The sequence below is a fragment of the Engraulis encrasicolus genome, chromosome 20 (assembly GCF_034702125.1).
Source record: "Engraulis encrasicolus isolate BLACKSEA-1 chromosome 20, IST_EnEncr_1.0, whole genome shotgun sequence".
Taxonomy (NCBI): Eukaryota; Metazoa; Chordata; class Actinopteri; order Clupeiformes; family Engraulidae; genus Engraulis; species Engraulis encrasicolus.
The window spans coordinates 40,666,523-40,693,842 of NC_085876.1; the positions used below are offsets into that span (position 1 = coordinate 40,666,523).

A 27,320-nucleotide genomic window follows, 5' to 3' on the forward strand; every position below is an offset into this window, starting at 1 on the left:
TAGGCATAATGAGTAATTAGCCTAGGCCTGCAGTGTGGATCAGTATTCTTTTTTTCAACACCTAGACATTTCAGGCGACCAGGGGTGTGGTCTGTTTGAGTACAAAAACAGGGTTGACATAAGTTGCCTAATTGATGACGTCACATACCCCCACTTTAAAAATCCCCTACCACACCACTTCAGGCGACCCCATTTTGAATTCCAGGCGACAGTGGCAGTCCTAGACCAAAATTACCAGGGGTGGGGGGGCATTATTTGTTCAGGGGGGCACATAAATTGGCAAACGAAATAGGCCTACATTTTAAATTTTATGAATAATATACAAAAAATGTAGGCCTATATCATGTCGTGGTCATTGGCTGTTCAGCACAGGGGCCACAGCAGGGCCAGGAGGAAATCTACAGGGGCCCTGGCCCACCCTGGCCCCGGTTAGGCCAGTGCTTAATTTGAGGGGGAGCAAGGGGGAGCTAGCTCCGGAACCTCACACGAGAGCTCCGGAACCTTGGATGGAACCTCAGGGAAAGACATCACAGCTACCCATCCTCTGCGCTCCGGGACCTCCCGCTTGACAAATTAAGCACTGGGCTAGACCACCCATGCCAGGCAACCCCACATAGGGTTTCGACCCCAGTGTTGAAAAACACTGACATAGGCACACTTCAGAAGCTACAATACTGATGCCTAGGAATTATTAAACTCTGCCCGCTGCATTTATTTTCCATGTTTAAACAAGCATAGATTGTGAAAATGGATTGGCAAAGACTTCCTGTTAACAATCATCAAATGGCCCAAGTGTGACACAGAAAACGACAAATACAATTAAAATAAAGAACAACAATTCCACAAAATAACTTGCGATTTATTCTCTCACTTTGAAAGGAAAGGGTGCACGAGGGTACAATCCGAAAGGGCGGAGGGACGTCATTTGTTTTTTACAAAGGCGTGATTAAGAACCTTCAACGATGATGCATTTTCATGTCAATCCATGTTTCTAATGGATCCTGCTTGCACTCAAGACGTACCGGCAGGGACTCCGAAGGGCACTATTATACAGACGACGCAGGGGGTGAAAAGGAAGGCGGCGGCTCCTCCTCCATCCAACTCTAGCAAACAACACATCCACCTTTGAGCTCCTTAAAGGGGTTTTTGTCCTCTGCGATGCCTTTGACGAGCGTGTCCTCCTCAACCAAACCCTGGACGTGGTCCATGAACTCAGTACAGCATTTAGAGACCTGCCAACAGAAAGACATTCACGAGAGACGGCAACTTCTTACAATGCGGTTCGAACAGCAATAAGAACTCAAATGTCAAAACAATCTGCACGAAGCTACTCTCTATCAACAAAGCAACTCGCAGTCCTTGCTTCCTTGTTGTGATATGTGACTGCAGCAGCTACACACAGGCCAGTAAGGGACGCACCATGGACACTTAACGGAGGAGAATCAATGTGCGCGCTGCCCAGCGCAATATTTCGTAAATTATTCGAATATTCATTTTTGCGTTCGAATATACATATTTTTCCCATATTCGAATAATATTCGAATTTCGCACACGCACACACACACACACACACACACACACACACACACACACACACACACACACACACAAGTGTCATTATAAGTAATTTAAAATAGCCTAGTCTTTTTAAATGGATATTTCTTTGGGCTTTTACATCGTGAATTGAATTATAATGAATTGGACAGGATAGTGCGTGAGAGAGAATTGGGCCAGAATCGGACCCGGGTCCCCGGCCAAGTGCCCAGTGTTTCTCAACCGGGGTGCGGTGGCACCCTGGGGTGCCTCAGGCCCCACTCAGGGGTGCCACGGAAACGTGGCTGATAAATCAATCATGTAATATATTACATATTTGTCTAAATGAATAAACCAATGCTTAGTCAGTGGAATCTTTCATCTGCCACTTAAGCACAATAAAAGTGAATTTAGGTCGCCCCAGTAAGCTGCAACTTTGAACGTAGGTTGAGTGACGTCTCCAAATGTGTTCCTTTTCTAAGCTTGTGTGATATCGGATGTGATGCCATGTATACGGCTTGTTGGTTTGGGGTGCCTTGAAATTGTTAATGAATTGAAAGGGTGCCTCGCCTAAAAAAAGTTTGAGAAACACTGGTCTAGCTCACTGAGCCACCACACCTCCACAGCTGCTGTTTCTTAAAGGCTGCTTCATAGGTAACTCATCTTAATGGATTTGTTTCATCTGATTATCCGTCAGAGGACATATTGTCATTTAGTCGGCTGTCCCTGGAGCCGTGACACAGCTGAGATTATTGTTCTGAGGTACTTTCTATGGCACTGACATGAACAAAGCCCAGATCTTGAAAATTATCCAAAAAAAAGACTTGCCACTTACAATCTTAAAATTTTAAAATGCTACATATTTAGTTATTTACAAATTATTCCACACAGCAACAGATTCTAATAGGAATCTGACCACAACAATTTGCATGGTGCTGTGATACGTTGCTTTGAGCCTCAGTCCGCCTATAAACAGCCTACATTTTATTTTATGATTATTTTGTATTGCCCTGATGGTGTTATTTGAGGAACTTACCAATGCTCGTTCAAGTTTGACTTCTTTTCTTTTCTGTTCTGCTTCCATTTTGGCCTTTTCCAAGTCTGTTAGGTTTTCCACGTCTATGAAAGGCATGGTCTACGGAAAGCAGAACGAGACATTTGTGAATAGGCAAGACTGAAATCAAATTCCAGACAGTGAGACTTTGAATCTCAAGTCAGCTAAACAAATGATTTATTCCTAGATCCATACACTGTACATATTTATATTCAATAATATTGCTCAGTATCACATTAGGTATTAAGAGGATTACCACAGAGTATCACACAACTATAACATTAGTATAATCATGCCATCACATTGAAAATACCACAATATTCTCAACACAGTCAATTGAACATGTCCTGTATTTTTTGTGTTTTAAAAACAATAAATGAAGCAAATTTAACAGCACTTACTGCCGCTTATTGGAGAGTTGCCTTCACCTCTGAAAACTCCCTGAGAATCCCTCTCCTCTCTCCAAATCCCCTTTATAAAGTAATCAGTATCAACATTGTAATCTCTTAATCTGATTAAAACACTACCCCTTTTCAAACCATTCAGCAGCATATCTCGTTAGTGTGGGGAAAAAAGTACATGAATAACAATCAGTTCCATAATGTTTGTGTATTTACGTATGGTAAAGTGAGAGAGACATCACTTGTATGTAGGCCTAAATTAGTAAAGTAAATCAATTAGGTAGACACATTGACGAGGACTACGGTATATGTACATGAACGCAATGTGGGTCAAGGGGACAGGCAGAGAATTACAGGTAGCCAATGACAAAGACATGCTAATCTGTGTTTACCCTAAACCTGTCATATCAAGTGCTACTGTTCTCACACATGCCGCACCGTATGGGACCCACTAGTTTGACGCCCTCTCGGTACTTCACATGGTAATCAAACATTTCAAACAAGCGATTTAAGGTTAGGGTTAGGTTTAGGGTTAAGGTTAGGGTTAGAGTTAAGGTTAGGGTTAGGTTTAGGGTTAGGTTTAGGGTTAAGGTTAGGGTTATGGTTAGGTTTAGGGTTGTATGACGTAAGCGGTAAGTACCGAAAGGGCGTCGAACTAGTGAGTCCCGCACAGTACAGGCTGACCAGGAGTGAGGGCGAAGACGCATCTTAAAGGGGTATGCCACTATTTTGGGGCTTAATACAGTTAAAATTGTTGGCCAGGGTTTATAAAGGTGGTAAAGTGTCTTATTTTTCATGTAAGCCGTTGTCTTGCTTTGAGACAAGTTAAAAGAAGGAGCATGTCGCTAAGCTAGTGAAAGTCAATGGATCCGTGTAGCATGCTGTCATATCAAGTGCTACTGTTCTCACACATGGCGCACTGTACAGGGCGACCAGGAGTGAAAGCGAAGATGCTTCTTAAGATAATGATAGCCTGCACAGGTTATTTTTTTCAGCAAGGTTGCCATCTGCAGCATTACAATTGGTCCCTCATTTTTTAAAGAATAGTTTAAAACATTTGTTTTGCTGCTGATCAACGTTACTTTTGAGAACATTGCTATACACTTTTCTCAAGAGATCTTGGATCCGCAGCAGATAGCTTGTCTGACTATTCCATCAGAAAGCTCAGAGGCAAAGATGTTGCCCGGCAACATTGCTCAAAAATTCGCCCTGTGTATCATCACCGCAAGGACCTGACACTGACAGGTGGCCAGGAGAGATATCCTCCGCGCTCCTGCACTTCACAATCTGGTGTGTCTCGAGGAAGGACTTGGTAAATGCACGGGGGAAGAAGGAGTCACCGGAGCATCTTCAGATGTGGAAAATAACTTGTTTTATTGGGCAAGCGCCAAGACTAACGTTTCGACGTTCACACGTCTTCACACGTCACATTGACTCTGAAGAAGACGTGTGAACGTTGAAACGTTAGTCTTGCCGCTTGCCCTATAAAACAAGTTATTTTCCACATCTGAAGATGCTCCGGTGACTCCTTCTTCCCCATGCACTGACAGGTGGCCATGTGATGGCCATTAATATTGTGTTTCGTTTTTAGATTTGTATACTGGGCTTTTATGCCTCCATTTCAACAGCTCAGTGAAGATCAGGAAATGATGTGGAGCCAGAGCTGTGGCAGGGCGGAGAAATGAGCAAGGCCGCCAGACTCAAACCTGGGACCTCATGGGCAGCACTGCCTGCATATAACATGCAGTCCCAGCACAGTGCACCACAGCACTAACCACTTAGTGTAATATTGTATTAGTATTGCCTAACTTATAGTCTTTAACCCATTGATGCCTGATGTTGCGTTGCGCAACATTGGCCCTGGCGCCTGGAGCTGCATTACGCCACATTCAGGCTCATGAGACAACTTGATTAAAAATCTCTGTTTGTTTGAGATGAATGAACACATTCTAATGGAAGATGAGGGTCTTAGCGTTTAGAGAGTAGAGAGAGTAGAGTAGAGTAGAGTATTGTTTCTTGATCCCAGGGGGAAATTAAGGAGTCAAGTAGCATACACATATACATAAATAAAGACATTGCTCACAAGACATTACACACATACTTAGACATAAAATAACCATATATAGCTCACTGTTACACACATACTTAGACATAAAATAACCATATATAGCTCACTGTTACATACATTTGCCCAGGCATATCTCTCACACTCTCTCTCTCACACACACAAACACACACACACATACACCAAAAATAATAATACAATAAAGTGTCCACAGTGTCGCATGTGCCTTAGCTTAATTTAGTTTAAATGCAACTGCATAGTTTTATGTGCTTCAGAAGCTGAGATATTTAGGTTTTTATAGGCTGAGGGCAGCTTTTCTTAAAAAGGGCTTAGGCATTCAGCACCCTTTTTTTCAGATGCCTTAGGCATCAATGGGTTCATGGGGTGAAGGAATTCTAGGAACATCTCTGGGGCAGTGTATCATCCACTGACATTATTTTTTGAAATGATGTATGTTATAAGCCTAGCATTGTGTCATATTGATTAATGCTATGAAATTCCCCATCATCGTCACTATAAATATTTGTATCCATGGTGGGAAATTACACCTTTTGTGTGAAAATCTTTACGTAAAATGAAAAATAATCTTGCTCTGAGCCAATTGTAGTTGCACCATTCTTATCAAGTGCACTCACTTAGAAAGGTATGCAGTGATAACATGGAGAATGAAGGGAGGCAGATCATACGCTTGTTTTCATTGCAGTGATTATTATGAAGTTCACATAGTCCAAAATGAGCGTCATCGTGTACTTGGTATTCTATGCTATCTTTCCAGACAAATGATGCTGTAACCCCAAAACTTCTGATAAGCACAGAAACGAATCACAGGTCCTACGTAATTCCATGAACATCTACTTTCTGGCATCATTTATTAGGTCTGCTGTTAAGTAAGTCAGTCCTGCACAAGTTGCTTAACTCTAACAAGAGGGAGACAGATGACTCACAATGCCTTTTTGAAGTGTTATATTCAACAGGCCTATCATAAAATGACTGCAGACACATGGCACCTACCTAGACTTGAGATATCGATCTATCTAGTCTCCCTAAGAAGACTCATCCTTTCAACAGACACTGTGGCATTTTGCTTGGCTACTGATCAGAATGAAGCACCTCCATCTCTCACAGTCTCAGACGGTTCCTTCTTTGCCACTCCCTGCTCTGATAGTGACATGGACCACTTCTTCAAACACATGATGCAAGAGACCTACGCAGAGACACTGGCACAGACGCACGCCGCACGCACGTACAGCTAGGGTTGCCAACTGTCAATGAAAAAAATACGGGACACTTCATTGTGCTGGGGGTTGTCCCCCAGAAAATTGCAGTTCTTAGATGTAATTTCCTGCATTTTAACGTCCCGTGTTCCGTTTCAGTTCAATACGGAACCCGTACTTTTATCTCTAAATACAGGACGATTCCGTATTTCAAGGGACGGTTGGCAACCCTACGTACAGCACACCCTGTCACATCATGCTCCTCCAACATGACACTCCATTTAACAGTCTGTCTAATATATGTCTGTCAATCTGTCTAATTATTGAGGTTTTTTTTATCAAACTATATTTTGTCTTTGCAGCTGAAATTCCAATTTCCTTTTAGAGACCTACCAAGGACATTTAGCCTATTAAAAATGTGTTTTTTGCATTCTGTTCTAAACTGACCTGATCTAAGCACTAGCTGGTGGGTGAACAACCTTTGCCCACCTGCTGAGGTGGGCCTAGGCCTATTTAACTGCCATCTAGGAGGTCCAGAGTTGATTTTCCTATGCCTTTTGAACTCCCAAATCCAGACGCACTACTTTGTCCTCTGTGGCTTAATTCTATTCTACCGAATTCTGCCATCAAATGACCAGAAGATGGAAAGCCCTTTTGGCAGAATAACTGTAGAAATGTGGCGTAGACCTGGTATGTTGTTGTCACCAAAATCATGTGACAATAATGTAATTTGATCCAGCTGGTGTGATGAATGGTTATTGAAAACATATTTTGCGCAGATCGCATCTCTAAATCACAGCAAAATAGCCTGTTGGCAGATCATTCTGTTTGCTCTCCATGTGTTTATAAGTGTAAATACCACCAGCCATGTTTAACATCTGGCTTATAATTGATCACCGATGACGAACTTCGTATTAACACTATACTCATGTTGTTGGCATATTATCGGTTTGGTTTGTAATCCAATTTTACACATTCAACTAGAGTGTGCATGAAGTCAAAAAATCAAATAGGTTGCATGAATTTAAAAACGTTCACTATGTTATAATCCTTAATTACAATCTCTTGGTTAATGGCTGAAGTTACTGTAATTAAAGTTTCTCATGCAAGCCGCCAGTCCTCCTCAGAATACCCTAAATGAGATGGAAGTGAGTCAGCGCGTGCCCGCCCTAATATTTCCCCGAGGAAAACCTCTCACATAGGGCTATAAAAGACCGTTTGACATGACTTGTTAGTCAGACTCAGGAATCATTCCTAGCCGCTACACAGCAGGACAATCTCTAAAATGGAATATTACCTTTGCGCGTTAACTTTTCTTCATGTGGCACTACGGGGAAACGTCCTCGCTTTGAAACCGAAAGGTAAACATGGCAGATACAGTTATAGAACTGAATAGACTCGTTTACACTATCCCATGCAGTAGTAAATCTTCAACTTTCGAGGCAGTCTTATTCAGTTTATTGATATTGACTATGTAAAGAGATATTTTTGCGGGGTGAATATTGTCTTTATTGCGCGCCAGGGCGTTGCCTGCGCCTCTGCGTTTAGATGGATAAGTGTTGAGCTAACGCCACAAGTCTTTTGTTCCTTGCAGATGTGTGCTTTCTGGAGGTAGATGAAGGACCGTGCAGGGGGGACAAGGAGCGTTTCTTTTACAACAGACTCACTCAAGAATGCGAGGCGTTCAGCTACGGTGGCTGTCTGGGGAACGCCAACAACTTCAACAGCCTCATAGAGTGCCGTAAAACATGTTCCACGTACAAGATTCCAGGTAAGCAAACGGCGTCTTTATCTCGCCAAATACACTGCTGGTGTGCTAATTTACATGGTAGTTTTCTGTGGGAGTAAGAGTAGGCCTAATTCTTACGTGTTTTCTGCGCTTTCCACCCCCCAGCGGTGCCTCGGATCTGCAGGTTTGAAAAGGATGAGGGCCCGTGCCGTGCCCTACTTAAGCGCTACTTCTACAACATGACCTCCATGCAGTGTGAGATCTTCTACTATGGCGGCTGTGAGGGCAACGAGAACAAATTCTCGAGTCTACAGTCTTGCCTGGAATACTGCAAACCTCAGAAAAGTAAGATGCAAACACTTTGCATCCATCCATCCATCCATCCATCCCAATGACGTCACATGCAATGCCTCCGGCTCTTGCAGCCATAGGCCTACCTGACTTACATGGGGACATTTTACTGTCATTGTCATTGTTTACTTCATGTAAATGGCTTTGATTTTCATTCATTGCGTTATGTGTTTATATATCCCTGGTTTGTTACTAGACTGTTACGCTTTGTTTATTAGCACATTTTGGCATGCTTTGGCATGAGAAGATGGGCCTACAGGGAGAACTTCCATCTCAAAACCTTTGCATAACCTTTTTGACGGTAATAGGCTACTGACTAGACTTTGACTTTGCCTTTGTCAACAGTAGGTGTAATAATAGTCATGGCATTGTAGAGACAGCCTATTTGACTTACACCAAAGAAATGTATCTGATGATATGGGTATCACAGAGGTAGTATATTGTATATACCAGCTATGGGCTTTTCTTTTGTAGGATATACAGCTCAACATTAAAGGAGAACTCCATTATTAGTGGACGTATGTATCCATAGATGAAGCCTGTCTCTAAATATTGCCTGTCTCCCCCTGCAGATATCCCCTTGATGTGTCGTGATCCCATGGACAAAGGCCGGTGTTCTGCCTCTATACCACGATTCTACTTCAACTCGGCCACTAAGATGTGCGAGCAGTTTGAGTACACCGGCTGTGGAGGCAGTAGTAACAACTTTGTTACGAGGCAAGCATGCACTGATGTGTGCGGCAAAGGTATGTAATCACTTTGTTATGATGATACTGATTATTACTTTACATCAGGGGTGGGGAACCTATGTCTCGAGGGCCGTTTGCGGCCCTTGAGGTCATTTTATCCGGCCCCTGATATAATTTTAATGTTTTGCAGCTTCACAGGAAATATGACATATTTTGTAAAGAAATCTTAAGAAGTAGGCTACATTTGCAATACAATTAAGTTATATTCAGGGAACCTAGAGAGGTGGTCTGTTTTAAAGGTGGCTGCCTTCAATATAGGCCTAAAGTGCAGGGGGAAATCCTGGTTTGTGTTCATAGTACGGCCCTCGGAGGACTTTTACGGCCCTTGGTAGAATTTGAAGTGGCCCCTCGAATGAAAAAGGTTCCCCACTCCTGCTTTACATGCACAACAAACCTCGGAAGTCCATTAGGGATGTATTCTGAGAAATGTGTTTGTATAATTTCAACAAACATTGTGCTTTGTTGGTAACATTTACAGGACAGATTGTTGGAGATTACTTGCATGACTTTTAAAATAACTTAATATTCGCCCTATGTCGGAAAATGGATGGGTATGCATCTGAATTCCTCAGATATCAGGTTCCAAAAGAAATTCCTATTGGAACACAACGCTGAAAGTTTTCCTCTAAACATTTTATCACAATGAATAATGTCAATGACTGCTTGTGTGTTCTGTGTTGTATGATGTTTTCCTCTTTTCATTATCATTAGTATTATGATAGTTGTGATTTTTTTAAAAACTTGATTTCTTTCAATAAATCCTTCAATGAGATCATCATTATTAGGCCCTAACAATATTTTTAGCTCCTTCTATAGCACTCAGGTCAGCACTGATTGCTGTTAGATAATGTGCTTTATATAAATAAATGTGATGTGTTTTTTCTTATCATTTAATTTGTTGTTTTCAGCTGTGAAGCCACCATCTGGGAAAATTAGAATGAAGTCTAGAGTGGTGAGGACCAGATATCCTGCAGCGCCGGGGGCCAGGAGATTGAGGCGGCCTAAACCCATCGACAGGATTTCTGCGTAACCAAGAGATGTTGTTGTCTTTTTTTATCTGTTACCTACAATGTGAATGTACAATATGTTTTGGTTGCACTTTAGAATAGGAGAGCCACTAATAAATGCCTAACCGTCTGTTTAAGTGACTAGGCCTGTATATAATTGTCCATATAAAACAATGTGATGGGTGTGTAGCCTATTTGCAACTTTCTGGCTTAACTTGCCACTAAGGCCTTCATTACCGATACAATCATAATATGGAGGAAGAAGGCACTTGGTTTCGCTCAACATACAGTACGTTTTATAAGTCACTTATACAGTCAGTCATTAAGCATGTTAGCCATGAGAACCCTATTATAAAGTGTGACTTATATTTTTGTAGAACATCTTGAAGGATGCAAAATACCACTGCACACTGCCAGAGCACATTTTTTTGTATTTTTGTATTGTTGTACTCATGTTGTGAAACCAACATGTTAAAAAGTAATTTGAATGTAATAATATGTTAATATGTATTATATTTGACAGGAACCAAATGGTAGTGGTTTGCTTTAAATAAAAATAAAAAATCTTTTACGAAATGTTTTGGGTTGGACACTCGTTGTTGACTAACTGGAACTGAATCTAGCAAGTGCAATGCTATCCTGAGCGCACTTCAACACTTTTCTGAGCATATATGGTCCCATTTGAAATAATGTTCAATACAACTTTGTGTGTTGGATTTAATAGTGTTCTTGAGCATACACTATGGTCCCGTTTGATGTAGTAGTGTTGACTCAACACTGAACTTTAATGTGCCAAATTAGTTTAGTTAGTTTAGTCTAGTTTATTTAGTTTAGTTCAACAGGGACCATGCACAATACACATTGATTACAGAAGTAAAAAGATGGCTTGTGCCAGATTATAGCTATATAGCTAATTCCCATCTGCAGTCCCTGGACAGGTAAAACAAATATTAAAATACAATAACATAAACAAGATATAAACAAGTAAGCACATCCATAGGCCATGGGTCAAACACACACACACACACACAATAAAATGGCATACAGTGTGAGTCATTCATTGAGCAACACCCTGAAATCAGCCTCGTTGTAGAACTTTTGCAAGAAGTCCCTCTGCAATTTTGTCTATCATTTCTTTGCAGCCTGAATACTAATTGGGAAATGTAGGGCTGTGTGAAATGTTTCTGTGCCTTTGAAACCAGCAGGGCACTCTGACTTCTCTGTGTCACTGACAAATGATGAAAGCGTAAAGCAGCTGTGGCCTAGTGGCTAGAGAGTTGGTCGCTCAATCCAGGGGTTGCCTATTCAAATCCCCCCCTGACCTCTCCCTACATCTCCATCTATGGCCAAAGTGCCCTTGAGCAAGGCACCTAACCCCACATTGCTCCATGGACTGTAACCAATAGGCTACCCTGAAAAAAAATAGTTGTAAGTCGCTTTGAATAAATGAAAGCGTAATGTAATGTAAAACAAACTGTCTTGTCTTTAATCAAAGCTTAGACGACAACAACTAAACAGGACAGACACAGAGTTACTGTAGCTATGTTCTGTAAGCCTACGTCTATTATTGTCTTGTGAAATGGGAATGGTTTTGCTGCTTTATATGACAATTGGACATGAGAAGTGGCTATAAATGTATCCCAAAAGAAATAAATAAAGGGAGAGAGAAACAGAGAGAGTACCGGCCTACCTGAGGCTGTCTTGGTTAATGAAAGACAGTGAAAGATGTGTCATTAATAAAAATACATTTATCTTACATGACAGCTCTCCATGTTCATAGATGTGGGATCTTTTTTAAAAGATGATGAAGAAGAAGAAGATGATGATGACGACGACGATGATGATGATGATGATGATGATGATGAACATACCCCCCCCCCACACACACACACACGCGCGCGCGCGCACACACACACACACACACACACACACACACACACACACACACACACACACACACACACACACACACACAGCCACTGACACCTTTGACCAGGCCCAAAACAAAGTCATCTGAAAGGGCCCTACCCAATACATTCCAAGTAATGAAGCACCACAACCCCACCTCTAAACCTCATTTTAACATCTTAGACTGTATTTAGTGGTCCTACTATAACTAAGTGTTGTAGGCTATTAGCCTACAGTAACACATAGGCTATATTTGTTTTTACTGTGTAGGCCAAACGCTTCTCTCGGGTGTACACCTGCATTCCACCACGAGGACATGTCGCCAAGAGATAGACCTAGCCTAGTTAATTTCTTTATTGTAACAAACTTTTACTGAGTTGACCTACCGCGCAGTCTGCAGTTTCAAGCAGCCGAAGAATGTTTGGTTACACTTCATGATGTTGATCACGGTGCGTGCGCAATGGGGAAAATGGTAGGTGGTGGAATTTTCATTTGCGCATTTCGCTTGCGCCCCCTGTCGCACTCGCTCACAATTTAATAATTGCCGTATCACTCCAAGCAATAACACGTTCAGGACAAAAAAAAGTAAATTTCACAGCCAACATGCTTATTGAATTTGACCATTTGTATCACATTGAGAGGGCTGTAAACAGGGAAATTCGGACACTTTCCGAGTTTCAGATACAGTAGTAGCATGCATATATTATGTGGTCACATTCATGGTGGATAGGCTACTGCCAGAGACGTTCCATTCTGAATATGTTAAAGAATATTTGCTACTGCTACATAGACAACCGACATGCAAGCAATTAGGCATGAATACCCAAATTGTGCAGATTTCCAGGGGAAATACCAAACACCCAATAAATGTGCATATCTCTTCTCTTTTATATCTCAGCCTTTTCCATCAGCACATTTCTGCTCTGCTGAACTGATCAATATGTCAAACAGACTCATTTTCCCTCGCTTTTAAAACACAACGTGAAGAAATAACTTACCTGATAATGATTAACATACATTATCATATAGGCAAGTTTGCTTCTATCAATAGTGTGTGTAGGCTTCAGAACCTGCCTGCGGTTTCCATGGGATAATAGGTTTGTGTAGGCTGAAACAAAACAACGGCACATTTGCGAAGTAAACAAAATGGCACGATTGACTCTTTGATGTGATATTATACCGGTAGGCTACCTGGTGAGGTCCCTCCACACTTTCCCTTCAATCTCCATGGCAAACTCTCAGCTCTGATCGAATAAGCAAAATCTCTCTCTCTCTCTCTCTCTCTCTCTCTCTCTCTCTCTCTCTCTCTCTCTCTCTCTCTCTCTCTCTCTCTCTCTCTCTCTCTCTCTCTCTCTCTCTCTCTCTCTCTTGCCCAGTCTCGGGGAACATAAACTACATGCAAGTTGATTTTTTTTTCAGTTTTTCTCGTAAAGACTTCACGAATGGCCCGAGTTACTGTTGCTCTCTCTCTCTCTCTCTCTCTCTCTCTCTCTCTCTCTCTCTCTCTCTCTCTCTCTCTCTCTCTCTCTCTCTCTCTCTCTCTCTCTCTCAATTACCCAAGTCAATGAAAAGTGACAGGTGGTCTCAAGAGAACACAACAGTTCTACATTGGTTGCATATATGCAGCAGCTGCATCAGCATGTCTCCCTATTTCCCAGAACTGCATCAAATGCACAATGCGACAACAACGACAAAGCCCCAAAAGGCACTGGCAGCAACAAGATTAGCCTATGTGACAAGGCATGACAAGCACGAAAATGAAATAGCCATACTGAGAAGAAGAAGTAGAAAAAGAAGAAGAAGACGAAGAAGAAGAAGAAGAAGAAGAAGAAGAAGAAGAAGAAGTGGTGTGGCTGGCGATTTGGTCTTGGGATCAGAAGGATGCAGATTCAGACCCAACCGTGTAAGAAAGTAAGGCCTACATGTATGTAATGGTGATGTGCCCTTGCACAGAGCACCGACCACCCCTAACCACATTGCACCATGGGCAGTAACCACTATACAATGCCTAAATGACAATGTGATTTAAAAATACAGGCTATATACCAACCAATCAACAACAGGATAGTAAAATGATGATCTTGATTAAGGTGACTAAGACGTGATTTTGGCACATGGGCTTGTCATAAGGAAGCAATATTTTACATAACATTACACTTAGCTGACGCTTTCACCCGAAGTGACTTACAGTTATTTACAGGGTATTGGTTACAGTCCTTGGAGCAATGTGGGGTTAGGTGCCTTTCTCAAGGGCACTTCAGCCCTATGGGTGTCGGTGTAGGGAAAGGTAAGTGTGGGTTTCAATTCTGCACCCGTCTAATCTTAAGGGCATAGTCCGTACTATTAGGCTGCCCTCAAGCACAAAACAACATTGTAGCATATGGGAGGAGACTTGGTGCCGCCAGGACTCAGACCTGAGTTTTCTTTTTTGTTAATGTATTTTTTATGGGCTTTTCTGCCTTTATTTCGGATAGGACTGTGAAGAGCGACAGGAAGTGAGAGAGAGACGGGGTAGGGATGGCAAATGACCCGGGCCGGATTCAAACCGGTGCAAGCCTGGCATGTATGCCTAAATGTGGGGGGCTTAGCACGCTGCGCCACAGCCCCCCCTCGACCTGGCTTTTCTTGGGTACCCAAACTGGGGCTCTGGCCAACAACGTGGTCACACAGGCCCATTGGTTTGACATTCAGAGTGCAGACACAATCCTAGTGATGGTCACTCCATCACAAACATGAAACTCAAATAGTTGCACTCTTTACCCTTTAACTTCATTATTTGAATTTTTGACAGAGGTGTCAAAAGTAAAAGTAAAAGTTAAAAAAAAATAAACTCAGTTTCCCTCCAACACAAATAACTTATCTGAGTAACCAGTAGACCTGTGTACTTATACGATCAGCTAACTCTGCACTGGTTGGATCAAGTTTGTGGTGGGTTCTTGCTGGGTTTTCAGTGTTTTTCAGTAACAACACAGTCTGTCTATCTCATTAGGTACAATGGAGTAAATGGTGTAACAGCTATGTAATGACATGTGCTAGTGTTGTAATTACACCACAAATGTACTTTTACTTTTACGTTTGACACCTCTGTTTTTTGAAGGTGTGTGGACAGACTGACAAACCCAGTACACTTGGTAAACCCAGCACACAGAACTTAAAAAAAAAAAAATTCAAAGGTCAAGGCAGATGCAAATAAAAAGAGTAAATTAACATTCACATTTGCTCCAATTAAGAATGACGAAAAATCTGACAGAGAGGAAGAAAGGGATAAAATAGAACCTCAGATATTGAAATCTGCAGCTTTGTTCATGTTGGTAAATGTGTCATTAAATTTGTGTTCTGGCGTAATAATCTGGCAATGACAGAGGAGGGAAAAGGTGGCAGAAAACTAAATGAAACAAAGGCAAATAGTAGCCTATCTAATGTTATTTTTCCAGACCTGAAGCATGAACCCTGTCCACTTCATCAGATGGCATTTTCAAAGGTAAGGCTGGCACCTCAGGGGGAAATAACCTTTTATGTTCACTCTATTTTGATAGTGGTGACTGTTTCTCAAAAACAACTATTCCTTAAGGAGAATTTACTGCAGACTCATTTGATATGGAAGCTGATTTTATGGCAAGATGTCTGGCTGTCGTTTTGGGCAGGGTGCGCACCTGCAAAGTCACTTGTCGCAGGTGCTAGACAAAAGTGTCAGACAGTTGAAGAAGATAGGTCTCCACACTGCGGAATAAGCTCCAAAAAATAAAGTTTGTTAAATTAAAACAGCAACGTTTCGATCACCCTGGATCTTCGTCAGGCATATCATATCATATCATATCATATCATATCATATCATATCATATCATATCATATCATATCATATCATATGCCTGACGAAGATTCAAGGTGATCGAAACGTTGCTGTTTTAATTTAATAAACTTTATTAGACCTACCTTCTTCAAGATGTCTGTCTGTCCCCTCAACTCCCTGAAGGCTTTATCTCTCATACAGAAAACAATAAGGATTCATGTATTCATGTCTATGCTCATGTTTTTTATGCTTTATGTCCTTTGGGCAGTGGTGGACAGTAACGAAGTAAATGTAATTCGTTACTGTACTTAAGTAACATTTTCATACTTTCATACTTTACTCAAGTATTTTTATTTGGTAAGACTTTATACTTTTACTTCACTACATTTCAAAGAGAAATTTAGTACTTTCACTTCGTTACATTTACAGAAACACTCGTTCCTTACTCGTTCCTTTTTTATTTAAGGCGATACACGGCAGGTGAATTAATTAATTTTCAATGCCCTGGTCAAATGAAATCTTCACGCTGGTGTGAAGAAAGAGAAACTGAATCCGATTGGCAGACTCAGAGATTCGCCATTGTGATTGGTTGTAATGTGTCACGTGACAAGCTCTACTGTACATAATTAGTTTTAGAAGGGAACCCTAGGAGGCAGAGCCAGGCCACTGATGTGTCCACTGTTGCGACTTGCGAGACGAATTGAAATAGCGGTACTTACTAGTAACATGCGGAAAGCACAGCAAAACAATAAAGCAGGCGACAATAACGTTGTTGGAGTGTATTAATCTGCACGTCGTATTCGTTGTGTGAGGGGGAGGTTTAGCTTGCAGGCTGCACTCGCCTGACACCAAGACGAAATTTGTTAGATAGGCCTAGGCTTCGCGTTTGAACTGAATAATCAGCGAATTGATACTTAGGCCTAATTAACTGATTATTTGACTTACTGTGCTATATCTGTGTTGTGGCTTACAATGTAGCGTGTTGGTTTCTTGAGTCAAGTAGGCCTATACACAGGTTGCCTAAACATGCTGCTTATTTCAAACCATCCAGGCGCACAACTCCGTGATAGCCTTCTTTCCCCTCAATATATTGCAGTATTTTCTGAAGTAGTTGGGGATATTAGTTACTTGTCTAATAGACTCCCCTGTCACCAAAAATATGATTTGCTTCAACATTATGGAAAAGAGGCTTGTGTAAAGGGTTATTTTGAATCTTTACATGAGGATTGTCTTGGCCACCACATGTTGCAAAGTGAGGCTGCATGCAACATCTTTGCAACATGTATCCTTTCCCTAAAGTCAAGTCACAGGCTAAAAGCACTGGCAATACCACCAAAGCGAGGTTGTAACAGACAGCAGTAACAACGTAAAAAAAATTAGAAAAAATGGACTTTGGCTAAATATTGGCCCAGTGATGTGCACAGGCACAAAAGGCTTTTTCATGATCAGACAGATAAGTGTTCCAATTAAGTTGTATCAAGTAGGCTATTGCAAATCATTGGCATCTAGCAAATAGAGACCATTACAAGTAGCCTATTTTAAGATGTTCCTATCTTTAAAGGTAGCTTAATCGCAAGAAGTCTGTTTGTCCATACATACTGTAGGCCTAAGCCAACCTCAACATAACCAAACACTACATAACAACAACAACAACAATAATAATAATAAGAAGAAGTCTGCCAAAACCATAATTATAACAAAAATTAAGCATAAAGTACTTTATACTGTAACACCTTGCTGTCACAAATAAGTAGGCCTATACTGGACTGTAGGCCTATGGCTGGGGTATTGTAGTAGTTGTTCTAATAGGCATATAATCAATTTCAGCCTAATCATTCTTAATATTAATGGTCCTTTCATGTGTTCTATTGGGCACGTTAGGGTCAGTATTAAATGTTTAGAGAGGTAAAAATGAACTTCTGATGCTATAACATCCATGGACTTACTCCACAGTGTTTCTGAGGCCTGTTATGGCCTAGTTCTAACATGTTGGTATAGCCTATGCAAATTAGAGGATATTTAATTAGATATGACCAAACTACAACACTTAAAATATTAAAATTGCACTAAAGGCTACTTTTAAAGTTTTTACTTTTTACTTTTAATATTTAAGTATTTTTGACGGCAGATACTTTTGTACTTCTACTCAAGTAAAAAAGTGAGGTGAATACTTTTACTTTTACTTGAGTAGTTTTCGATGCAAGGTAACTGTACTTTTACTCAAGTACATAACTGGTGTACTTCGTCCACCACTGCCTGTGGGGACTGCAGATGTAAATAAGCCTGGTACTGTGCATGAAATTGCAGCATTTATGTTTTAATTGTACATACTAGTCCCTAATAAACTGAAATTGAATTGAATTGAATTTATTGGCGCCCTCTCCAAAGTACCTCCACGGTCTCTGTCCTCTCTCTGTCTCTCAGAGTCTCCCCTTCAGTTTACAGAGCAGAAAGTAAGAAATAATTCCATGTCTGGAACTACCAAAAGTTAGTTATTATGACTGTGTGTAGACTACCACCGATTGTTAAAAGTGGCCTCGTGTCCCGTGCCTGATTTCAAACACCATTCCCTGATGCAACCCCACGTTCGGTCACAGTGGTGTTGTCCCCATCAGGAAAGAAGAAGTGACAACTGAAAGACAGAGCTGGCCCCATGCTGTCCCTGCTGTGACAAATAGGCTTTTTATGACACCGTAGTAGCACACAGAGAGAGGCATGATACCACACCATGGAACGAAAATTGGACGTATGAGGAGAAATAATGACAACCTAGATCTGTGTGTGTGTGTGTGTGTGTGTGTGTGTGTGCGTGCGTGCGTGCGTGCGTGCGTGCGGGCGTGTGTGTGTGTGGAGTTGGATTTGGGGCTTTTGTTTCCTCATATCATTCTGTATTTGATCAAGGATTTCTCTGACTACCACAGCTGAGATGTGCGGTGGACTTGGCAAAAGGTTGATGTCCACAGACGAAAGGAAGATAAAAGGCTCAGAAGAAGAAATAATTGTTTTTTTTTATTTTGCCTCTCTCAGGAAAAAAGAGAGCACGGCACAACCCAAATCCCACACCACACCAGCCGAGAAACACTATATTGCAGAATAAAGCCAGCCGGACGCCCAGCTGCAGCTGCAGCATAGGGGATTTAGATAACATACTGGTATATTATATACGGTATATATACCAATTGGGCTGTAACGATACTCAACTGACGATTCGGTTTGTATCACCATTGTTGACCTACCGGTTCGATACCCCACGATTTCACATTTGCCCACATTATGAAATAAAATTATGTTATAGTTTATAGGTAGAATAAGTTACAAGAGGCTACTGATAATTTTAAAAAGTCTAAATATAAAAATGATGATGATTTTAAGCTTGGATGCACTATCACTTCATATCACGTGATTGTTTTCTGGACTGATGTGTAACAATACTTTGAAAGGGCGTATCACGATACCGCCTCCTTGTATTGCGATACAGTATCGTGACTCTGTATCGCGATTTCTCGGTTCAATACAACATCGTTACAGCCCTATATACCATTCGTATCATATGTGAACAGGTGAATGTCCTTAAGCACAGAGCCCACGAGACTGTGTGACATAAGGAAGAGCGATGTGATTTGTAGCCAGGGAATCCAACAGTGGGGTGGGCAAACAGGGTCCCAGGAACAGGAGGGGCCCAGAATGGGGTCCTCAATACATTGTATGCAGGGGCAGAGCACTGGTATTGTGACAGGCGGGGCGGGAGATGTGTCAGAGTCTGCCATCATAATGGGCTATAAATAACATCTGGTCATTAAGTATAATAGTTCATAAATACTGAGTTTGCTGTTCAGCATAGCGTCGGGTCCATGAAATACCGTAGAAGGGGCACCTGCGACATGCCAATGGCAAGTGGGACAATGAAATTCTAGGTTGTTTCGTCCGGAGGCGGTATTACGTGCCTACGTCACAATAGCGATGCGCGTCCTTGTTGCCGACGACGTTTGATTCGTCGCCATGACAACCGTCCATACCGTCCCTAATCTTAACCCTAAACCTAACCTTAACCCTAAACCTAACCCTAACCTTAACCCTAAACCTAACCTTAACCCTAACCCTAACCCTAACCTTAACCCTAAACCTAACCCTAAATCGCTTGTTTGAAGTCCCAGTGCAGTGCCCACTGCAGTTCGGCAACGAGGACGCGCATCACTAGTGACGTAGGCACGTCCGGACGAAGTACCCTAGTTTTTATGAGTCCCATTGGCAAGTGGTGAGGCCCGGGGCTACAGGGGCCCTATGCTGCCCCTCTGCTCTGCCCCTGATTGTATGTATTGTGTAGGGCAGGGGTCCCCAACCTTTCTGGGTCTGAGGGCTACCAAGGGCTTCCGGCGGGCTACTGAGGGCTACCCGAGGGCTACTTTGTTCAAAATCCTCTGCTGATGTCTTTGCATCATTCTCAAATCACACTGTTATTAAATTATAATTTGCTTGTAGGTTATAAAGAATAAATAATCTCATATTTAAATTAAGAAAAGGAGTAACTGTGACTAAAATCTGGTAGTCGTCACTGTTTAATAACATCCTTGGTGGGCACCTCAGAAGCTCCTGGAAGGCTACTCGGTGCCCGCGGCCACCACGTTAGTGACACCGGGTGTAGGGGGGCCCTTTCAGATGAGTCTGTTCTGGGCCCAGCTAAAGCTGTCAGTGGTCCTGTTTATAGCCACTAGCTATGGCTTATAACAATGACACTTGCGGGACTCCTGTGTTGTTGATATCTGATGTATATACGTATGTAATCCCCTTATATTTGATGTGCACAGCTGCATAGGGGGCGCAACTACTGTATATGCGACATATGCGTTGCAGGGGGGCGCCAGAGAGAGGGCGTTGGAGGGCACCAAATAATTATTAAGTGGGGTTTTTTTAGTTCTTGCATACCCCCCCAGAAATGAGTAGTTGCGCCCCTGCCACTAGCTATGGCTTATAACAATGACACTTGCGGGACTCCGGTGTTGTTGATATCTGATGTATCTGTATATACGTATGTAATCCCCTTATATTTGATGTGCACAGCTGCATAGTGATGTGAGTTATCAGCTGCATAGTGAGTAAGGACATGTTGATCTATGTCTTTATATTGTCTGGTTGGAGAGTGAGGAGGGGTAGGGGGTGGAGGGGTCATATGGGGTAAAGTTTCTGTGAAAAAAAAAGAATCAGAGGAGGAGGGTTGATGGAAATATCACACACTGTTTTGATGATGTCACACACCACACAGACACATGCACAAACAGCGTACGCACACACAAGCATCAAATATCTCACACACACACATTGACGCACACACCTGTACAGTACACACGTCACACACAAGTATGGCCGCATGCACACACACACACACAAGCATGCAAACAAGCAGACAGACGGACGGGCAGACACACAGACACACAAATACGCTTGCACATACAAACGCACACACACGCGTGCACACACACACATACACACACACACACACACACACACACACGCACACACACAAACACACACACACGCACACACACACACATTCACACTGTTGCATACACAACATAGACAAAAATAGGCTGTGCGACACAGACACTTGCATAATACATTGGACAGTGCAATAGGTAGCTCATGTGTGACTGTGAGATCTATGACGAGGTGAAGTACTGCCTGGAGTGCTGACCTGAGGCTGAACCCCCCTCCACCTCCACCTGCCTGCGACCCACGACAGGGGAACGAGCGGATTGATGCACAGGCTAGATATGGCTGCAGCCTAGGGGCCCCCACCTGCCTGGGGGCCCCCAGTTGGTCAAAGGAGGGGGGGGCATCTATATAATTGGAGAAATTTTCCCGCCTTCGGCGTCGGGGGGTGTTATTCGCCTCGTCGGGAAAATATTTTCCTATAGTCACGTGTGGACAATACATTATCCCTTACTTAATATGATGTTTTTGGGTTGGACTTCTGATGCTGCCAATCAGAGGCGCTGCTAAAAATGTTGGACCCGATGAAAGTTTCAAATTTTGGGCCCCCAAAATGACAAATAATGTAATCAGAATCCTTCCAGGGGCCCTGTCAGTGCTCTCAGGCCCTTAGAATCTGTAACACCTTTACCCCCCTCGCGGTACCCATGTTGCCAATGTAATTTTTTTATGGAATTAATTGGCCTTCCGTGCGGGCCTACAGCAACCTGCAGCCTAGGGGCCCCAGGTGTTCTTTAATCCGGCCCTGGGCAGGGGGACGAGCGGAAAAGCAGCCAGGTGGATGTTCTGATGCGATGTGGGGTGGGCTGAGGACAGGCGCTTTTGCCTCTGCCCATTGTGCCGTCACCGTGTGCTGCGTGCAGGGCTGGGCTGGGGGAGAAATAGGGCCCGGGCACTATTGGCTTTAACGGGGCCCCTCGTATTTAGCGTCGCAGAACTGACTCACCGGTCGGTGGGCTCTGCACCCTTTTGGGCCCCTATTTTCAGAAATGTAAAAAAAAAGGGGGGGGGGGGTTGTTTTTTACATTTCTGAAAATAGGGGTCCAAAAGGGTGCGGGGCCCATCGGGAATTGCTCGCTATTCCAGATGGTCAGTCCAGCACTGTGCTGCGTGTAACCTTTAACTAAGGTGCGCGTGGCCTTTCAGGAGGCCTTTTAGAAAGCTCCCATTCAACTCTCCATGTTATGATATTTCACCGCAGGCAAAATAAGGTAAAAGAGGAAGTGAGAATCAGAGCTTGTGCCTACAGTAGTTCGATTTCCGAAAACCATAGCTTGCACTCCGAAGGCTGTGATAAGAGTGAGGCTGGGGTGGGGTGGTGGGGTTGGAGAGTGGTGTGTGAGGTGGTAAAAGATTATTGTAAAATGCTGACTCAAGGGGGTATTCTCTCCTGACAAAGCATTTCCCCCCTCTTCTATTCTTGATTTGTAAAAAAAAAAATACTATTGTATGGTAGGCCTATGGTTACCTGAATACTATCTGGGAACATTGTGCACCTGCTTTAATCACACAGTCTCATTCTATTTTGTATTGCCATTTAATAAAAAGCGCTAAAACGTTGAGCTTCACTGAACCCATTGTGGACATTTTTTGCTTTGTTGCAGATTGGAAGAGATACTGGTTCTAATTATTTTCTGAACTGCAGGCATCTGCATCGTCATCATGACTTAATACCAAGATGTCATGTAAATACTTGAGCTTGTAATAAATTCTCGAGCATGGCGTTATCTCGTGCATTCTGTTGATCTATCCACTTGTGCAAAAAGCCTACACCAGTGGAGACCACAGTAAGGCTTTACGCGCTCAGCTAGGCCCCAAAAGAACCACTGTGTGGTGCTCTAACCTCGTACATCGGCCCGGACTGTAGGCTACCGTAGTGAACTCCTTGTAATGATCGAGTTGATGCAAATAATGATATGGATACAGCCATTTGCATATATATGACATAAAGTAGGATTGCCTATTTATTTTTCCATCAAAGATTCATCGTTCGTGATCGTGACTATGCAGGCCTACTTCTAATCTTCATTAGAGTGTTTGATTGTTGAAGTGCAGCCTGAATGGCATTAGAGACATTTTCCCCTTGTGCTGATATGCGGGCTGCATGAATGACAGTTGAAGAACTGTAACCTATACCTGCTCAATCAAACGTTTCCCTCATGGGAGTCGGCTGGCCACTTAGGAGAATGAAAAGTGATGACGACTGCGGCCACGCACTTCACTCCCGTATGGATGTAAATTTCTATTGGGTTGTCCGTGTATTACCTCACTCCGCGGGTGTGCATTGTAACCAGCCACCGGCAGACGGGTGGTCTCTCTCTCACCGGAGTCATGGAACACTCTCCAAAGAGCGCACGTCGCCAATCCAGTAGCATTCATGCTGTTGTCATATTTTTAAACTGCAGCACTCTTAGGAGAAGTCCGCTGGTTTACCTTGCGAAATAAGATATTGTAACATGCACTTGGATTACCGGTTGGTGAACTGAAACAACGTTAACAACCGCTGGCTAAGATAGAGGCAGAGCGCCCATCAGAAAAGTAGGCTATGCCTATTGAAGAGAATACACAGCTTTTGACATCGGACAACTCTCACTTACATTGGCGCGTTAAGTCATGCGGATACTATGGTTTAGATAAGTTTTGAATGTGCATGTCAATCCTTGACATTTAGGACCCCTAGGATGGAATTCAAACTTGAACATTTCAGTTCAGTTCGTGGTACTGATCCAGGTCCAACTCCTTGAATTCGGTTTTGGAGATCGGAGGGGTTGGCTTCAACACCACCTACCCAATTTAAGGTAAGGCTAACTTTATATTCCACTAGTGCTATACAATTTAGGTGGTTATCTGCCGATTTGGTGCCTAAAATGGTCCTGCGCAAAATTGAGGATTTATGATGCCAGTGTTTTACATGCGATACGCTTGGTATTTTTTTCTCCTGAAGTAGAAACCACAACTGCCCGTGATGTTAAGATTCCATTAGTTTTCTGAAATGCGTGTGTCTGGTAAAATATCCAGTGCACTGCCTGATTTCAAACTCGATTTTCACCGGGTTGTCAACTATTTAGGCTACGCGCGCATCTTGCTAATGACAGGCAATTTGGCTCACGTGCACTCAAATGTTTTGAGCAAATATAGCCTATGTGATTTTTTTGTTGCTCTATTTGAGAAAACAAGTAGCCTACATTGCAGTTACATATGTAATAACGCACCCCTGGTCCTCTGCATACTACTCTCCAAACAGTGTAAAATAAGGTTATAATTATGATCATTTTGAAACGCAATTAAGATATTGTTGACAATTAGTAAGATAGGTCACTTCAGAGTGAGAGGCTACACAAAGGGCAGCATCCTGACTTGGTGCCTAAATTTAGCCTAATGGGTTCAACGCGACCGATAGCACAATGTGCATATCAATCTTTTTTCCTCGTATTGAAGTTTCCTTTTCCTGATGAGAACAAAAGCAAATAAATCAAATACTCGTGTATGGAAATTGTTACCCGTGTGTTAGCGGTTAAGGTCGTGGCATGTTCTGTTCATAGCTCGTGTTTCAGATGTGTCATCTCTCCTGAGTGTCGTAGCCCCAGTAGGATTGCTGGGATAAAAGGTTAGGCTACACATCCAGCAGTCACCAAAGGTGCCAAATACCTGCGGAAAAAACACGGGAATCTGTTCAGAGTTTTCTGGAGTTTTCTATGCTCCTCTGAATGGCATCTGCACACATTTGTTTTTGACTGAAGCGTGATGGGCAGCTGCGACGGCCACTGTCATCTCACAAAATAGCCTACCTTGGTATTTATTGTAGTGTCACGTTTTAAGCAGCATTTCAACATCAGTAACATGACATCAGTGACTGAAAGTTCCTGGTAGGAAAGAAATAGACTCGGACTGTCGACTTATTGCCTATTAAAAAAAAACCCTCTCCTAAATATCAACCACACTTGCTAGGGTTGCTCGTATAAAGGGAGTTTCTACTGTCATTTTTTAGTTGGGCTATTTTTGACAGCCAGCAGCAGTAGTCTTCAGCAGTAGGCCTATTCTACATCCACAAATGAGAAGAGATAGACTCTAAGCTGTGCTTTCAGTCTTGGTAAATGTAGTTGCAGTTGTGTGTGTGTGTGTGTGTGTGTGTGTGTGTGTGTGTGTGTGTGTGTGTGTGTGTGTGTGTGTGTGTGTGTGTGTGTGTGTGTGTGTGCTTCCCTGCCTCTGCAGGTTTCTAAATATACAGTCGGAATTGAGTGTGTGTGTGTGTGTGTGTGTGTGTGTGTGTGCGCGCGCGTGTGCGTGCGTGTGTGTGCATGTGCGTGTATGTGCTTGTGCATGTGTGTGACTGTATGCATGCATGTTGAAACGTGAGTGAGGCTGAGACAAATTTGTCATCCTTCTCACTGTTGTCCATTAGGGCAGAAACAGCCTTCACTGCAAATATGCCAGACAGATGAGACGGAGGGAAAAAGGAAAGGAGTGCTTTTTTGGTTTGGCTATAATAATTTTAAGATTGCGATCAAGACACACACGGTCTCTCTCTCTCTCTCTCTCTCTCTCTCTCTCTCTCTCTCTCTCTCTCTCTGTCTCTCTCTCTCTCTCTCACACACACACACACACACACACACACACAAGCAGACAGACGGACGGACAGACAGGCACACACACACACACACACACACAAGAGAGAAAGAGATGGAGCCGATGTTCAGCATCCATCTTTTGAGGAGAAAAGAGGAGAGGAGAGGAGATGAGAAGAGGAGAGGAGAGGGGAGAGAAGAGGAGAGAAGAGGAGAAGAGAAGAGAAGAGGAGATGAGAAGAGGAGAGGGGAGGCGAGAGGAGAGGCGAGGAGAGGAGAGGAGAGGAGTGGAGAGGAGAGGAGAGGAGAAGCTAGAGGAGAGGAGACGAGGAGGAGAGGAGAGGGGAGGGGAGAGGAGAGGAGAGGAGATGTGGAGGAGAGGAAAGGAGAGGATGAGCGAGACGAGAGGAGAGGAGAGGAGAGATAAGAGAAGAGGGGAGGAGAGGAGAAAGAGGAGAGGCAAGGAGAGGAGAGGAGAGGAGAGAAGATGGGAGGAGAGGAGAAAGAGGAGAGGCAAGCAGGGCTCGAAATTAACTTTTTTCCTTTGTGTCCCGCAATGGTCCCGGATTCCACTTTGTATTGTCCCGAATGTAACCAGAAGTGTCCCCATTTTTTTCGCGCTTAAATAAGCGGTAAATTATGTCCATGTTCAATTTCATGTGTGACTAAGTTTTTTTTTTTGCAGTGCAACTGTGAATTCAGGTTTTTAAGAAAAAACGAGGGTGTGTTAAATCATGAACATCTGTGCCTTGTATAGAAAAATGCCTTGAGTAACCGTGCACATTTCGTTTTTCAAGAATATATGAGCATGGTGATATGAGGAAATCTGCATTCAATGACATTATATTTGTCTATTGCAGCCAGCCTGTTACTCTGTTGTAACCTATTTAGCCTACAGAAAAAAACAGCTTTCATTTAGTCTACTACATATCAATAACAATTCAGTGTCTGTTTAGCTTTAGTTAAAAAGTGGCAATAGTCAACCTAGTCTGACTTTGGCCACTGGTTGTGATGGGCATGCCGGTGGAAGATAGCCAGGCCGTGCCCTCCTAGTGATGCAACAGCTTCAGCCAGTCTCGAAGAGATGTGAAAGTCGATGATAATCAGGCTAGGTGGAAGAAGATGCGGTAGGTTTTTGGGCCGCATTAGGAGTACGACAACGCATTGCAACTGCAAGACGTTTCCTTTCCGCTTTAAATTCACATGACATTGACATCAAGACAATTTGATAACCTAAAAATAAATGCACAAGAGAAAAAACTACGACCGCACACTTAGGCCTACCTCACTTTCGAGAAAGAGAGGGAGGGGAGAGGGAGAAAGAGAGGGATTGGAGAGAAACAATGCGCTGGCAATGCTGTAAAATTGAAGCGCGTTGTTCGAGCTTGTAATTAATGAAGTCAACAGCCTGATCTCCAAAAATTCTGTGCTCCTGGACACGGATGGTAAGGACACAAAATCCGTGTC

General features: G+C 42.8%; 3 protein-coding genes across 4 annotated transcripts in view; 2 read left to right on the plus strand and 1 right to left on the minus strand.

Annotated features, from left to right (window-relative positions):
- Positions 1–851: 851 nt before the first annotated feature.
- Positions 852–12,510, minus strand: gngt1 (guanine nucleotide binding protein (G protein), gamma transducing activity polypeptide 1). 2 transcript variants are annotated; one of them, XM_063184947.1, is made up of 3 exons: positions 12,398–12,510; positions 2,570–2,668; positions 852–1,232 (listed from the first exon to the last, which is right to left on the minus strand). In XM_063184947.1, exons 2-3 carry the CDS (start codon positions 2,663–2,665, stop codon positions 1,104–1,106), a joined length of 225 nt encoding a protein of 74 aa, XP_063041017.1. In that variant the 5' UTR covers positions 2,666–2,668; positions 12,398–12,510; the 3' UTR covers positions 852–1,103. The 2 variants fall into 2 exon arrangements, with proteins under 2 accessions (XP_063041017.1, XP_063041015.1); XM_063184945.1 differs by lacking the exon at positions 12,398–12,510 and adding an exon at positions 11,861–11,887.
- tfpi2 (tissue factor pathway inhibitor 2) lies at positions 7,485–10,673 on the plus strand. Its single transcript, XM_063184944.1, has 5 exons — positions 7,485–7,628; positions 7,862–8,038; positions 8,162–8,341; positions 8,920–9,093; positions 10,005–10,673. The coding sequence occupies exons 1-5, from the start codon at positions 7,553–7,555 to the stop codon at positions 10,124–10,126; spliced, it is 729 nt and encodes a 242-aa protein (XP_063041014.1). The 5' UTR covers positions 7,485–7,552; the 3' UTR covers positions 10,127–10,673.
- Positions 12,511–23,638: 11,128 nt separating the features above from the next.
- The window catches only part of calcr (calcitonin receptor), a 123,833-nt gene continuing 120,151 nt past the window's right edge, over positions 23,639–27,320 (plus strand). Inside the window, exon 1 of the mRNA XM_063185953.1 lies at positions 23,639–24,086. The gene's annotated coding sequence lies outside the window, so the exon portion shown is untranslated. The remainder of the gene's footprint in view (positions 24,087–27,320) is intronic.